The 17,218-nt window shown below is 48.1% G+C and overlaps 1 protein-coding gene across 1 annotated transcript in view; it reads left to right on the forward strand.

Annotated features, from left to right (window-relative positions):
- LOC146854098 (CD5 antigen-like) overlaps positions 1-17,218 on the forward strand; it is a 116,761-nt gene that overhangs the window by 38,202 nt on the left and 61,341 nt on the right. Inside the window, exon 4 of the mRNA XM_085650507.1 lies at positions 13,224-13,547. Coding sequence (XP_085506633.1) covers positions 13,224-13,547 — 324 coding nt within the window. The remainder of the gene's footprint in view (positions 1-13,223; positions 13,548-17,218) is intronic.

Raw genomic sequence — 17,218 nt, forward strand, 5'->3', positions numbered from 1 at the left:
TAATCCCTCACCACGCACCAGGCCCCCTCCTATCTTGGATACAGTCTCGTTAGAGAGAGTGCAGACCTTTCAATACCTAGGTGTCACATTGAGCGAAAACCTTTCCTGGGCTCCCCATCTCTTAAAATCACAGCTCAAACTGACCCAAATAGCGGGCGGAATATTGAAAATGAATAATGTCTCATCATACAAGCCCATAAGCCCAGGGCTCGAAATCTATAAATCCAGGGCAAGACCAGCGGCCTTGTATGGTGGGGAACTATGGGGGCACGTTGTGAGTCCCGAATTAACCAAAGCGGAGAACAGATTCTTGAGGCAGCTGCTACTGCTCCCACAAAGTACTCCCCTTATTCCTTTAAGGCTCGATCTGGATTTATTCCCAATTCAGGAGGAACTATCTATAAAACCCCTTAGATTCTGGAGGAGACTATGGCTAACCCCTGAACTTATACAATATAGAACTGAACTTCAGGAAGTACTAAATCTGAGCAAAGCTGTGCACATTCCCTGGCTCTCCTATGTCAAACATGAACTAATGTTAATGGGTCTTGCAGACATGTGGCACCAGCCAGCGATTGCCTGCAGTGAGATCTCAGGGAAACTGCTCACCCAGTCATATAGATCTAGACGAACTAGTGCATGGTTGCATGACTCATGTAATGGTTCTATGGTAAATTCATTCCTAGAGATAAAAACTGTATACTCTTTTGAGGATTATTTGAATGTAATTTACCCTGTACTGGCTAGAAAGCTATATATCCAATGGAGGTTTGGCTGCCTCCCTCTTGCATGCCTTACTAACAAGTGGTCTAGCACCGGGGTTTCCAAATGCCCAGGCTGCGGTACGGACATAGAGAATGATTGTCACATCCTATTCTTCTGTCCCATGTACAGCAGAGCCCGGAAGCACTGGATTGTACCAGTATGTAGGAACCTGGGCTTCCGTAAATATGCAGATGCACTTAGAATCTTTAAATCGAACACAGCAGGTTATATTGTGTTTGCACTCTCTAAGTATCTTCATGCTTTTTGGATAAAAAGGAGTTTTATAATTCGTAACAGTGCCTAGACAAACTTGGGTTTATCAGCCCTAAATTTTAGTATTGATGTTTTCTATTGTGTATTTTAATGTACTGTGTTTTACATGCTGCTTTTATGGCCGAAACAGGTCGAAATAAAGTATTATTGAATTGAATAATCCGTTTGAGGGGGGCAACTAAGTCACGAGAAGCAAGCAGCCAGCTATTGATGGAAGTCACCTGAGAATTGGGGGAGGTGTCAGCTAAGATAGGGGGGTGAAGACACCAAGGAGCGGCAAAGAGCGGGCACATCCACACGGTTCCAGTTTCGAGCACTGATGTTTTTAGGTAAGGCGGGGTTAATGACCGCCCTCAAGTCAAGAAGGAAGGAGATCAGAGAATGGTCTGACCAAGCGCATGGGAGCACAGAGGAGATGGAGATCGGCTGATTGGCGGTCCATACTTGGTCCAGGGTGTGACCGTGTATGTGAGTGGGAAGGGAGATGTGGGATGTAAAGTTCATACAGTGAAGGGTATTATTGAAATCTTTGGACATGGGGTCCTCACGAAGGTCACCCGGCCAGAAATTAAAATCTCCTAATAATAGCACCGCGGAGTTATTCACAACAACAGTAGCCAGCAGTTCTTGTATGACAGGGATAAAATGGGGCATTATCTGAGGAGGCCGATAAAGAAACACACAGGTAAGAGGGGTCGCAAGGTTGGTAGATCGAACAATCAGACAGTCAACTGCTGCAATGGGGGGTGAGGGAGGAGTTGGAACTGGAGGCTGGAGCGGACTATCATCGCCACTCCACCCCCAGTCTTCCCCTCCGGGCGGTCGGCACGAAGGACGTAGTACAGGGTGGGAAGGGCTGCTAACACATCTGGTAAAGAGTCGGGAGTAAACCAGGTTTCAGTCAGGAACAAAACATCAGGCTTAGTGGTATCCAGGAGGTCAAAAATCTCCACTTGATGTTTGACCGCAGAGCGGGTATTGAGGAGGTAGGCAGTGGCCATGGGAGGGGGACATGCGCGGGGTCGGGGCGGCGGTTGCAAATATACAGGCGGTGACACCGATGTTTGCGAACTGAGAAGGTTAAGCGGCAAATTGGTTTAGTATGACTGGAAAATGCCAAGAGTGTTAAGGTGAGCCTCCAAGGTATTGCTAATGGGCCAATCGGCACGCTAAGCTAGCAGATATACAGAGGAGTATGTAACAAAATTGGCATAGTGAGGGTCCCCGGGTCCCGGCCTGGCGCGGACCGGCGCAGACGGGTTTGCCTTTGGCGGGCCTATGGCGCGCCGCCGGCGCGCCCGCTGCGCGCGTCCGCTGCGCGGCCGGGAGAGGGACATCCTGGTGGAAGGTGGAGGTGGAAATAGGATCCAAGCTTGTCGCAGAGGTCTTAGGATGGGGTGATGTCTGTGGCTTCGCTCTGTGGTTTGGTGAATTCTTGAATGACACTGAAAAGTTCCTCGGAGTTAGTGGAGTTGGCCAGGATTTTGTTGTGGATGAAGTTCCTCTTGGTGTCTCTGATCGGGTTGTGGTAGTCTGTCATGGTGTCCTTGTAGGTGGTGTGGTTTTCGGTTGTCATGGTGTTTCTCCAGTTCTTCTCCAGGCGTCTGCAGGAGTGTCTGGCTTCTTAGAGAGCGGTGGTGAACCAGGTGGCTTTCCTGGGGTGTTGTCTGTTGGGGTTGTGTAGCGGGCGAGCTCGTCTGCGCAGTCGGAGATCCAGGTGTGGAGTTCTCTGGCTGCGTCGTTTGCTTTGGGTGCCCAGGTGTGGTTGTCTCAGGTTAGGGTGGAGTTAAGTTGCTCGTCGGTACCCATGCTCCAGTTCCTGTTGGGGGACGTGGGGATGGTTTGGGTGCCTTTGGTTTGTTGATGGCGAAGTGTACGCAGTGGTGTTCAGTCCATGGCGGCTGCATTGTGTGGCTCAATTGGACTCTGTTTCCTGCCGTGAAGATGGGGTCGAGAGTGTGTCCTGCTCAGTGGGTCGGTGTGTTGACGAGTGTTTAAGTCCGATGCTAGCGAGGTTGTCACGAAGGATAGTGGAGTTGGGGTCGCTGGGGTTGTCGAGGTGGAAGTTCAGGTCTCCAATGAGTATGTAGTTTGTTGAGGCGATGGCGTGGGGTGCGATGAAGTTGGTGATGGTGGTGGCGAAGGGTGTCTGTAGATGAGGGTTCCTCGGAGTGTGGTTTTGGGGGTTTTCTGGATCTGGAAGTGCAGTTATTCGGAGGAGGGGAAGGTTTCGCTGGAGGTGGTGAGGCGGAGGGTGCTCTTGTGGGTGATGGCGAAGCCCCCTCCTGGGTGGTTGGGGTGGTCTTTCCTGTGAATCTTGTATCCGTCTGGGATGGTGGTGCTGATGTCGGGGGCGGGGGCGGAGGATGAGTTGGTCCAGGTCTCTGTGAAGAAGGCGATGTCAGGCGAGAGAGAGTCAAGTAGGTTTCAGATTTCCATGGCATGTTTGTGTACGGAGCGTACGTTGATGAGGATGCATTTTAGAGCGCCGCCGGTGCTGACGTCGGTGGTGTTGGAGGCCGTGGTGGCGGTGAGGGTCTGGCGGCAGTGGAGGCAGGAGAACTGGCCGTGGTTCGTGTTCAGCAAGGCCTGTTGGCATTCTCTAAATCTTTCAGGGTTGAGTGCGAAGAGGGGGGTGGTGTCGTAGCGGTGGGTAGTGGGAGGTCCAGGGTTCCTGGCGCTGGCCGCGGTCGGGTAAGGGACAGGCACAGACGGGCTTGGCTTTGGCGAGTCTTCAGCCTGCTGCACGCCTTCGTGGTGCAACCGCACAGCGGCCGCCATTAAGTAGGGGAGGTGGGAGGGAGGAGAGGCTGGGAGGCAGGAGCGGGGGAATTCCAGGGAGGAATACCAGGGGGGAATTCCCATGGGGAGAGGCCGCAGGGGCAGCAGCAGCGAAAGGCGAAAGGAACAGGCAGGCACGAGAAAATAAAAACAGTGGTGGAATTAGAGCAAGACACAGATGGGCACAATAACAGTGGCACAACAGGGAAAAATTAAGAAAAAAAGCTGCTGAGAAAGGTTACGGTGGTTGCAGGCATTCTGGTCCCAGTTGGAGCAGGCATCAGGCGCAGGAGCGGGCAGCAGCCTCGAACCTCCAAGGAGAAGGTCGGGGTCTGGAGGCAAGAGACGGCACAGCAGAGCTGCGGGGAGAGAGTGGACCTAGACCAAGGGTCGGAGGTCTTACTTGCTCTGCTCTTTCACTCGTTTTCACTTGTTTTTCTGCCCTCTTCTATTTTTCACCTTTCTGCACTTTTCTGCATCTCTTCTCTTTTGGGCCTTAATTCTGCTTATTTTCCCCCTTTCCTTTAACTCCTTTATCCCTTTTTACCCTGCCGCTGCTGCCCCCGTGGCCCCTCCCTTCCAGCGTGACCGGCCCAATCCCACTCCCCTCCCCGCTCCCGCCTCCCAGCTGTCCAGCCCTCCCTGACCCTTACTTAATGGCGGCCATTGCGCGACTGCGCCACAGGCATGCCAAATGTGCACCAAAGGCAAGGCCGTCTGTGCCCGTCCGCGACCCGACCATGATAAGCACCAGGACTCCTGGACCTACGCCCCGCCAATGCTAAGATGCAGCGGCACTCCACGCACTCAACCCAGACCACAACAACAACTGCAAGCAAGCATCACCAGCCGACACCCACGGACCATTCAGCTGTCACCGCTGTCGGCACTCCTGCTGCACCGCCAAAAACACAGACCCAGGGCAACATACCTGCAAGAACACAACCGAACCAAAGACCCTGCAATGCATCCTCCTCAACGTCCGATCCCTCCACAAACACGCCACCAAAATCTGGGACCTGTCTGACAGCACCACACCGGAGGTAGCGTTCTTCAGGGAAACCTGGACCAACACCACTTCGGGACGGACATCACCATCGCCATCTCCCAAGGATACAAGATCTCCAGGATGGACAGCCCCACCCACCCGGGAGGAGGAATCGCCATCATCCATAAATCCAGCCTCCACCTGAGCACACTCCCTGACGAGCCCACAGAACTGATGGAACACCTTCACTTCAAGATACTGGCCCGCACCACAGCCACCCTCCGTGGAACTCTTATTTACCGACCCCCTGGACCCCGCGGACATTTCGCCAAATCCATCATGGACATCATCTCCCCGCAGGCCATCGCATCCATCAACTACACCCTGCTGGGAGATCTCAACTTCCACCTCGACAACCAACTGGACCCCAACACCACATCCCTCCTGGACAACCTCCACAACATTGGAGTACGCCAGATCGTGACCAAGCCCACGCACTCAGCAGGACACACCCTCAACCCCACCTTCACTACAGGAAACTCCCTCACCTTCAGCCACACCACCGAATTCCCAGGGACCGAACATCACTGTGTCCACTTCACCTTCGGAATACCCACCATCCACAGACACCAGCACCTGCTCCCATGAAGAAACTGGACCAAAATCATTGACGACCAGCTCACCTCCTCACTCAACAATTCCACCCCTACCATCGCGGAAAACGACTACCCCAACACCGCAGCCCAAACCCTTCATAGATGGACCTCGGACAGCGCCAGCACCCTAGCGTCCCTCAAGAAAAACAACAATACCCGCGCCACCAAAGCCAGATGGTTTACCACTGAACTTTGAGAGTCCAGATGCACGTGTCGCCGCATCAAAAAGGCCTAGAGGAACACCAAATCCACAGAAGCCAACAACAACTTCAGAGCCGCCACCAACACCCACTCATAAGAGAAACGAGCAAAAAAGCGATTGAAGACAGAATCTCCACCCATGTGCACAACAACAAGGAACTCTTCAGCATCATCAAGGTGTTCACCCAACCCACCAGCAAGTCGAATGACATCCCTCTCTCACAAGACCTCTGCGACAAACTAAGCACCTTTTTCCACCACAAAATCAAGAGCATCTATGACAACTTTGACAAAGACAACTAACACACTGAGCCCTCACCAACCACCCCCGACGCCCAGAAACTAGCGATTGACAACTCGACAGTCCTCACCACCCCCGAAAACACACTGAATACAATGAAGTCAATACACTCAGGGGCCCCCACGGACCCCTGCCCTCACCACATCTTTAACAGAACCGCCAACAACATCGCACCCATGCTCCGCCACACCATCAACCGCTCCCTGGCGACTGCCTCATTCCCCGAAAACTCGAAACACACCGAGGTCAACACCCTCCTGAAGAAACCCTTGGCAGACCCCACTAACCTCAAAAACTACAGACCCATCTCCCTGCTCCTGTTCCCAGCAAAAGTCATCGAGACCCATCAACAGCCAACTCGCCGCAATCATTGAAAAACACAACATCCTCAACTCCTCCCAGTCAGGTTTCAGAAAAAAACACAGCATGGAAACCGCCGTCCTCGCCGCAACAGACGACATCCGCACCCTACTGGACAAAGGAGAGACAGTAGCCCTCATCTCCTCGACCTCTCAGCAGCATTCGACACAGTTTCCCACCACACCCTAATACGCAGACTCTACGATGCAGGAATCCAGGACAAGGCCCTTGACTGGATCTGCTCCTTCCTCTCCTTCAGAACGCAGCGGGTCAGACTCCCTCCTTTCCTCTTGGACCCTACACCTACCACTTGCTGAGTCCCCCAGTCCTCCCACTAAGCCCAACGCTTTTCAACATCTACATGGCTCCACTCGCCCCCATCGTCAGAACCTACGGACTCAACATTGTGTCATACGCGGACGACACCCAACTCATCCTCTCCCTATCCAACGAGCCCAACACCACCGGACACAACTTTCAAGAAGGCATGGAAGCCATTGCCAAATGGATGAAAAACAGCTGCCTACAACGAGACACCAACAAAACAGAAGTATTCATCATGGGCCAAATCCCCGACACCTGGAGCGACACCTGGTGGCCCTCCGCCCTCGGAAACCTGCCAACCCCCACAGACCATGCACGCAACCTGGGAATCATCCTAGACTCCGAACTCAAAATGGAATGCCAAATCAACTCCATCTCTTCTTCCTGCTTCCACACCCTCCGCCTCCTTCGTAAGCCCTTCAAATGGATCCCCCTTCAACCCTGAAAGACCGTCACTCACGCCCTGGTCACCAGCAGACTCGACTACAGCAATGCACTCTACGCCGGAATAAACAAAAATCTAACCTGCAAGCTACAAAACATCCAGAACGCCGCCACAAGACTAGTCCTCAACCTGCCAAAACACTGGCACATCTCCCAGCACCTGCGCACACTCCACTGGCTCCCCGTCAAGGCGAGAATCACTTTCAAGATACTCACCCACGCACACAAGGCCCTCCACAGCACCGGACCAGCAAAGCCACTCTGTAGAGAACTTGGAACAAGACATTATAAGGAGGCCCTACGTATATTGAAAAACGACCCACGGCCCCTCTTTGCTTGTGGCTTAGCAAAGTTCCTAGGATGGGCTTGGCGTATCAGATCAACTAGGCTTTTGTACCTTGTTTAATCTGTACTTTTAAACTGATTTTACTTAACTTATTGGGACCACTTGTAGTATGAAATGTATGGTTATTTCTCTATGTATTGGCTCCTTTTATTGTTTTACTGTTCATAAGTTTATGTACTGCTTTTTAAGATATTTATCATATCGAAATAAAGCTATCTCAACACGCATACCTGAACAGCCGACTCAAATTTCACGCACCCCAAAGGACCCTACAATCAGCCCAGCTTTCCTACGCAGTGGTCCCTCGCACCAGAAAGACCAGATCCGGAGGCCGCTCCTTCTCCTTCCTTGTGCCCAAGGCATGGAACGCCCTTCCGCTCCACCTCAGACAGACAACATCGCTCCCCATCTTCGCAAGAAACCTCAAGACCTCGGTCTTCGACAGACCCCTCCTAATTGATGGATTGAAACCTGCACCTCCCCCACCCCTAGTGCCTTGAGACCCTACAAGTGAGTAGTTGTGCTTCAATAAACCCCTGATTGATTGAATGATTGGTGGCAACATACCGCTTTTAGTGATCAATAGATGGAATGGTCGGTTGTACCTGTGTCACTAAAATGATGCCTCCTAGCCACTCCAGTAAAGTTATGCTGCAGTGCTTAACTCAAACTTTGGTCTGCATTGTGGTGTGTGCTGGGTGAGGATGTATACGTATGCCTGAGAGATGGTACAGTGCAGGACAAATAGTATACGTGATTGGTGTGAAAGGGGGCCCATAAATGTGTTCTTTACTTTTTTAGAGACACTTTCCGATGGATCTTTTTAGCAGCATGAACGTGTGAAGTGGAAAAATTCATTAGTACACAATTAATTTAAACTGCTACCTCCGAATACATAATAACCAAAGGACAAATTTAGGAAGGTCAGTTTGGTTTATTACAAAGCCAAAAATAACTGAACATAAACACACCTCAACACGAGATTATAGAAATACAAAGGAAACAGAGATTATAGAAATACAAAGGAAACAGCATAAAGCCAAATCTACACACCCAATTCAGACGGTGCAACATGAACAGAACAAATCATTTAAGAAAGAGGATACAGATGATCATCAGGAAGCAAGAGTCCCAATTTCCCTGCATCAAGGGTTGATGAATTGAAAGCATTGAATCTATCGCAACTATATCGCTAAAATGACATCCCTGTGTTAATGGAAAAGTGATTTAAGCCAAGAAGGAAAAAGGTATCAGCCGTGAAGTCTTCCTAAGGAGTCTCTCCACCGTCAAGATGGGCCAAGTAGCATAAAGTCACCATCTCCAGAAAGAGCTCGCTCTGATATTCTCTCTCTCCAAAGGTAAGAAAGATGTGGGCACTTTCCCTAGTTCCAACAATCAGTTCTCCACAGGTAGGATTCCCATAGTGTACTTCACAGACGCCCACCACACTGGGTACAGTCCTACGCATACTTTTCCATAATGTTCTCCATGTACATCCTTTGCAAGATTTCATCCTTGGCTCCCAGGCCTTCTACCGTGTGAAACCACTTTCTTTACTTATCGGCTCAAGTCACACGATTGTTACTTCTACTCTGCTTGCCTAGCTGCTAAAACATAGACCTTGTTCTGCCTAAAATAACGCTTCTTCACCTGCAATACAAAACATGAGAAAGAACAGCTTCCACAGCGCACATGAAATTTAGAACATTAATTTTAAAGGTAGACTTGTCAGGTTTGCATTTCAGGCCTACCACTTTAGCTAACATAAGAACGCATTGTTTATTCAATATGGATTCACATAAACATTATTACATTTCAACAATACATTTCCCTAATAAACACTTTTTCACAGCAGGAATTTTTCAGGGTAACGTTCTCTACTAGTTACATTAATTTCCTAAATTAATTTCCCATGGCACTTTTCAACCTAAAATACATCACGTGGTTATATTAATACATTTCACAATTTTAATACTCAGCCGTGGTTTGTGCGGGTAACAGCGGTGGGCCTGGTAATGGGGTATTTCAAGGGATGATGCAGAGGGAAAATTAAATAAATAATTAATTTTCCCTTCGAAATCCCCCACTGCTGTTACCTACACGGACCGCGGCTGCTAACACTTCATATTTACACAAGACATGATTATATGTGGGTGCGCTTTACACAGGATTATGCTGCACCCCTACAAATGGAATGAGGCATTCGCTCCATCACGTGTGAGCACAAGATGCATGTGTGCCTGAGAGTACAGTGCAGGAGGAATAGCGTGAGCAGCTGAATTATTGCACACTAGATGTGCATGTGCCTGCATGAAGATGCCACACATAGAAGACAGGATTTATGTGTCCCTGCAAAGAGGTACAGTACATTGGAGACTCCACACATGTGAATGAGTGTGCGCGCTTGCGTATGTGTGCCCCTGCCAAGAGCACAATACATGGAAGACATTTGGTTCAATTTTTGGTGAGACTCAGGAGGTACTGGACGATCAGGTGGAGGTTGAGATTTCTCCCCAGATAGATTTGCGAATTGATACATTCCGGAGAGCTGGGTGACGCACATTGAAGGAAGGAAGAGCCAGGTACTTTAATGCAACTCAATAGGAGGTTCACTGGTCAAAGGGAACGTGGCAAATCACAGGAAGCAGATAGGGCTGATAAGAAAATCATAAAGAGTAGGGCTGGGGCCCTTTAATAACCTTTACATATCAAATGGGGCTGCCATCCAGATGTGATCTTTAGTCACTCTCTTGGCCTGTGTTTGGATTGGAGACTGTCCGGCTGTGATAGACTACTCTCTGGAGAAAGAGTACACCAAAGCAGTGGGCACCTTAAAGTGAGCAATCCTCAGAGCACAAACTTCAAATACAGAGATACTAAATCACAATTGTTTCATTATATGGATTATAAAAAAGGGAGCTTTAGACTCCTAAATTGTCAAACTAAAGCTTTACATCACCATGGAGAAGCTCAGCACATGTGCTGCCTGTTGTGACCAGTACTGGGGAACAAGGGTCTGACAGTTTTCCATGCGTGGTGAGGGAACATCACCCAAGAGGATCACAAACACTCGCTGGGACCTTCTAGAATGAGCTTCGGCCTGACCTAAGGCCAGTGGTCCCTGTGAGATGGAGATCACTTGGAGGGAGCGAGGTCCAGTGGATCTAGCTTGGATGTTGCCACAGGTGAATGGAGAATAACCTAAAGCCATAAATAGGGACATGGGACTTGAGAGCTGAAGGCTTGCCTCTACAAGGCTGAGTATATTGTTTGCAGTATGTTGTGCTGTGCTTTTTTTAGTAGATAAAAAGTCCTTTTTACATAAGAATTTAACAGGACAATCAATTTTGAGTTGTGAGTCTGTGCTCGCCCTACATCTACCTCCTCCCCAAGAAGCTTTGGACTGCTCTACCTGCAATACAACTGAGATTCAAGTGGTGAAAGTGCACTTGGCCCAGTTGCTCACAGCCCATAGAAGGCTGAGTCCCAGGACATCCGAAGTAAAAGGCCTCAACCACCACAGTTACCCCAAGTCATTTCTGCTTGCCCCAGGGCCCTCTGAAAGCGTTTGTGGCAAGGATTCACTGTATATTTACTTGGGAATGGGCAGGCTCATTTACAAGTTAATGAAGTCCCTGGGTCCACCTTAAGCCATCTTTCTGCAAGGGGAAGTAAACACCTCCTTACATATAGGCTATTGTTACTGCCCTGGGAGCAGTTTTCACACCTCAATAAGGCCAAGCACTGCCAGACCAGCTGTCAGTGAGCTAGTGCTCACTGACAGCTGACAGGTTCTTGCAAGTACAAGGTAACTTTCTAAAAATTGCTTTTCTCAAAAATCCAACGTCACTGTTGATTGGCCATTTAATAAATATGAAGCACAGCCCAGGAATGACTAATTTAGCCCTTTATTGTGAAAAAGTTACAGAATAAAGTTTGTAACCTCGACTTTTCTAGGATCCAACCACGGCCCTGAAAGTGAAAATTGCTTTTGGGGGCTTGTCAGTGGAGGAACGTGCAAGTTTAATTTCACATGTGTTCCAGGCACCCTAGTTTGTAGACAACAAGATATACTTAAGAGTAATCCACTAATTTTGAAAAGCAGGGTTTCCCACCTGTCAAAATGCCTAATATTTCCAGGCATCACATCATGTTTTGAGGGTGATGTAGTCGGGCTAGGCACGGTAGCCCTGAAGCTAGGCCCCCTCTGTGGATTGCAGAATAGGTGCTACAGTCCACAGGTGGCATCTCACTTCCATGGTCCGAGTGTATTTCCTACACCATACTAGGGACCTATAGGCAAGTTGATTATTTCAATAAGGAGTAAGCCAATGTAGGCATGTTCAAAGGGAGGGTCAAGCACTTTACTCCTATTTAGCAGAGGTAAAGCACACAGAGTACAAAAACGAACAAACAGAGGGCCTAGAAAAAGAATGGAAATCTGGGGTGACAATGCAGGAAAGGTAAATTAGCCACATTAGAAAACGTGAGACTTTGCATTCTGCTAGATGGCATACCTGCCCCACTGTGTTTTTGAAATGGAAACATGACTGTAGTAAATCTGAAAGCCCAAAAAGCCAGCCGGGGACACAACCATTTTCCATCAGTTAACTCTGCTCATTGGCTGTTTTTCAATTTAGCAAATGATTTGTATGAGTTCCTGTCTTTAAGTGTAGCCCTACGCTGTGCCATGTATCATGTGCCTGTATTAAAGTGCAGATCTGTACTGTTCTTGTGTTTCTCTACTTATTAGGCATCCTGTCCTGTGCTCATTGGTAATGCATCCATTATAAAATGTAGGCTGCACTGTGATCATGCGCCTGTCCTTACATGCTGTATTGTGTGATGATCTTGTGTCTGTCTTTATATATATATGATCCACACGGCGCTCTTGTGGGACTTAGATTTGCGCAACATAGAGCAATTAGTGAAAAATGCCAAAGTGGGATACATCTTGGCTCTAAAAGCCTAAACACAAGCCAGGCCTGCTGGAAAAATGTCATGCTGTGATAGGACTGAGAGAGCTGAGATGGGTGTAAAGGGGGATAGACAGACTGACCCACAGTTGGATAAGGATGCGCTGTGTCGGACTGGTGCCTCCAACAGGCCCTCAGTCCGTTCATATCAGACTGCCGACTCTGCCAAACCTTGACTGTGTTTCACACCAGCTGCCAGCTGGTCATAGCCTCTCCCATCTTCACTGACATTTATTTCCTTCCTCACTCTTTCTCTCCTCTCCTATTTTTCATTGCTCCCAATGCCAAATTCCCCTTCTTTCTCACTCTCATGTCCTTCACCTGGCTGCCACAAATATCCCTCTCTGCCCTGTTTCTAACTCATTCTAACTCCTAACCACAGTTCTTATGTCTCTGCCCTATCTGTCTTCCTCTCCCCTATCTCTTTTTCTTCTAATCTCTTACTCTCACTCTCTCTCATGACTTGTGCTAGAAAAGCCTGGTTAGGGTCTCAGAAGGAGAGCGCCTAGCACAGGAACAACATTGGGGAGCATAGTTGCTGAAAGAATAAAATGGGGTCTCCTCTGCAGCTTTTTGGCTTGACAACCACAGATGACCACGGGTGAGCCACAGCCAGCCTTGAGAGGCTCACCCACCTCTAGTGGCAATGTGGTAAACACTAGGGTCACAAAATAAAGCGCTCTTCCAAAGTAATCATCAGGAAATACATCCTCAAGCAACAAGTCAACCTTCAAGTATTGGATACAGGAGACAGTTCGGAAGTTGTTGTTTCTGACATGAGCCAGTGACCTCTCTCTTTTCCATGTAGGTCAAGACCTGAGGCTAATGAATGGAGGCGATCCTTGCGCTGGGAGGGTGGAGCTGCACTACACCAAGGGGGGATGGGGCACCGTCTGCAGCCTCGGCTGGGACCTGACCGCGGCCTCATTGGTGTGTAAGAAGGTAAAATGTGGCAAAGCTGCATCTATATCCACCAACTCCCACTTTGGAGAGAGCGCGGGACCCATATGGGTCAGTCAACTGCGCTGCCTGGACACTCACAAAAGGCTCCAGGACTGTGAAGGCTCCTGGGTCAAGAGAGGAAGCGCCTTTTCCTGTGATCACACTAATGAGAGCGGAGTCATATGTTCAGGTACATTTCTATCCATTGTTGCTGATTGATAAAAGTCTCAAATGAAAAAATACGCTTACTAGTTCTATTTGAATAAAAATGCAAAACTGTGCGTGAGTTCCTATGGTTACCTGTCTGTAAAATAAAACACAAAACTTCTTGGAAGCATTACAGAGCACAACACTTCAAAGAATCCTCAAAGAGTAACATGCGTTCAATGCACAAATATAATAATGTAATAATCTTCCTTAAACCCTGCTTCCGGACTCTAACAGTCCAGCCACTCCTTCCTCTACTTGTATAGATCTTTCAAGTTTCAAATGTCCGCGAGTGAATAGGTCAACTAGTTCAGGTTTCTACTTTTCATTTTGGGACTTCTAGATCCTATCTTATAATGGGAAACAGAACTACAAGTTCCACAATGCAACGGGGAACATGCTGGCTGGGTGAGTTACCCGTGCATGACCTAGGAAACTTCAGAGCTCTTAGTTAGGATGGAGGAATTTGGCCCTGCTCCCTCTGCCCCCCATCTCTGGGAATGAAGCCTGCAAGGGGGGAGGGCACTCAAACAGGGGATCAACATTTCCTCCCGCTACTCCATTACTCTCAGAAAGTTGCATTAATGCTAACCGTGGATATGGGAAGTGTGGGTTTATACCCTGGTCTCCACTGTATGTCTCTTTCATAGCTAGAGAGACTGCAAAACCATGCAAGCTTGAGTTTTGTTCGTTCTGAATTTATATAGTAGCATCATGTCAGCCCTGAAATTCCTCTACTGGCTCACAGTTAGAGAAAAAGTGATGGTTTAAAGCCCTGTGTGTTTTATTTTTTTTATTTTACAGAGTTTTATATTGCGCGAACTTGACCCGAAACGGGTATCAGAGCGCTTTACATAACACAAGTTACATGAGGAAACATTAATTTTTTTGTTGTTTGTGTTAGGCACGGGGAGATTACGTGATTTGCCCAGGATCACATGATGTTCAGCGTCATTGCCGAGACTCATACCCGGTTCCCCAGATGCAAGGTCGACCGCCCTAGCCGTTAGACCAACTCCTTGTTGTATACAAGGCTGTCCATGCCACTCACAGAACTGCTTGTCCCACCACACTTGACTAGGAGCTTCTGGTTTGCCCATCTGGCCGAATGTTGACCTGACCATTCAGATAACAGGGGTGGTGGTTGATCCCTCTATGTCCAGGGCTCCTCCCTATGGAAGACCGCACCTTTGCATTCGACACAGGAAAATGACTACTCCAAATTGAGAAGTTCTTGAAAGACCCACCACTTTTCCTTGCCCTTTAGATAATCTGATCTTCTCCGCCATGGTGGTCACCAGCTGTACCGGAGCCCTCCCTGCTCAGACACCTAAAAGCAGCTTTGCCTTCCTCACTCAGGCTTACAGGACGCTGGTCCTTCCTCTGGAAGTCATCCTTTTGGGAACATATTTGACATTGGGTATCCTCAGGCTGGGTAATTGACCAGTTCTCCATCACTGGTTACCTGCAGATGTACTGTATTGTAAATTGCCACACACGCTCTTACATGTGCCCTACAGAAGCCTCTCTGATGCCACCACAGAGTAGTTGAAAGCGCTTTTCAAAAACCCCAAATAAATTCAATGTATTGTGCTTCTTCTTATTTTCTGAAAAAACGCAGAACAGGAAACATGTTTCACAACCGTGTCACTTCATCAGGGCTTAAGTACACTCCTGGTGTGATTCAATTGGTTTAATTGGTTTGGGAGGTCAGATTTCAATTCTGTGGAGTGCGCCATCTCAGCATGTAGTTAAAGGTAAACGTCGTATGTTTCTTCTATAAGGTGGTATTATCTAAAAAACATTATTTTTTTAAGTGATCATGATTGTAAACTGATCCCTCCTTCCCTTATTAAATCCTCTTTTGTCCTCAGTTTAGATTTTAGTGCATTGCTTCATTTCATGGTGGTCCTTCTCAGAGTGACCCACCCACAGAGACAGTGAAAACAAGTGATCTATCCAGAGACAGCACCTCTCTGCCTAGGAGACTACAAGCCAGTCCGCAACTCCCCCCCCGCCGCCCCACCCTCCACGTCAGTGTTGTACCGGGCTCATATAACATCCAATTCTGCTTCCTTTTAAATATTTTAGAGTAGGTGGTGTGTTGCAGCAGAACACTGGACATTTTTAATGTAAATGAGGAATGGAATTTTACAAATGACAGTCTTTTTAGGGTTGTAGACCCCATTACAAACACATTCCACCCATATTTAGACACAGTCATGGAAACCCCGCCCAGATTGGTACTAGCGCCCATTATCGAAGCCCTCATCCAACGGCAGAGACCTGACATTTAAAGTTTTTACATCCGTGCTGCACTTCGTTCCTCGAGTCCTTGCACATCATAGATTCTGTTTAGGTTATTTATAAAGTGCATGAAAGCTGTAGCTTCTTGACGCTACTTCTGTATGAATTGAGTAGTCTGCATTGTAACTGACAATAGTGTCATTTCTTTTTGGGCGAGAGGACGGCGTTGCTGCAGCTTTCTTAATTTCACTGTACAACAGTAGATTGCACACAATGCTGATGTCCTGATTTTTGATGCAAGTCCTTGTGTTGTGGTGTTATTCTGGTGTGTGTGCATTGGGTGGATGAAATGCTGGTGCATCTGAATAGGGGGGATACGATTCTGGTGCCTGTGAACTTTAGTATGTGATTCTGGTACATGTGACCTTCAGTGAACAGAATGTGGTACCTGTGAATTGCATGAACATGATTGTAGTACATTTGAACATCTGGTGTGTCATAATGGAGCATATCATTCTGGAGCACATGCACTGCGCGGTTGAGATTCTGGTGCACATGAACTGCAATGATGAGGTTGTGGTGATTGTGAACTGAAGGGATGAGGTTCTGCTGCATGTGCAATGCAGGAATTTGATTGTGGTGCCTGTCAGCTGCGTGAATTTGATTCGGGTGCATGTGAACAGTGGGATGTCATTATGGTGGTGTGAATCTGGGGCATGTGAGCTGCAAGGATGATATTCTGATGCATTTTAACCTCATGAAAGTTAATCGAATGCATGTGAACTGCAGGGAACAGATTCTGGTGCATGTGACCTGCATACGTGTGATTCTGGTGCAAGTGGACTGTGGGAAAGAAGTGCTGGTCTGCGTGATCTGCAGGTGAGATGGTGGAGTTCTGCTGCAAGCCAACAGATGAGATGCCAAAATGGTGTGTGTGATTGTGGTGCATGTAAACTGCAGATATTAGATTTTGGTGCATGTGAACTTCAGAATGCGATTTTTATGCCCATGAATATCAGTGAAGAGGCTGCGGTGCCTCTGAGCGGCATGAATGTGTTTCTAATGCATATGAACGGAAGGATTCCGATACTGGTATATATGACCTGCAGGGATGAATTTCTGATCCATGTGAATTGCTGGTGCGTGTGAATTGTGGTGATCAGCTTCTGGTGCATAGAAAGTTATGGATGTGTTTCTGGTGCGTGTGTACTGCAGTGATGAGTTGGAAGTTCCCGTAAACAGCATGTAGTGATGGCACTTCACACTTCCTTCCCCATAGTCTCCTGCCTAGCCTGTAGAATGTTGACATCATGATGATGTATTAGAATGCTGCAGTGCTCTTGGTTGTCAGTTGAGAGTTAGGGCTGAGCTGGTACCATCCTGCTCCTGGTGGGGTTTTTATTATTT

Source organism: Triturus cristatus, chromosome 4_1, assembly GCF_964204655.1.
Source record: "Triturus cristatus chromosome 4_1, aTriCri1.1, whole genome shotgun sequence".
Classification (NCBI taxonomy): domain Eukaryota; kingdom Metazoa; phylum Chordata; class Amphibia; order Caudata; family Salamandridae; genus Triturus; species Triturus cristatus.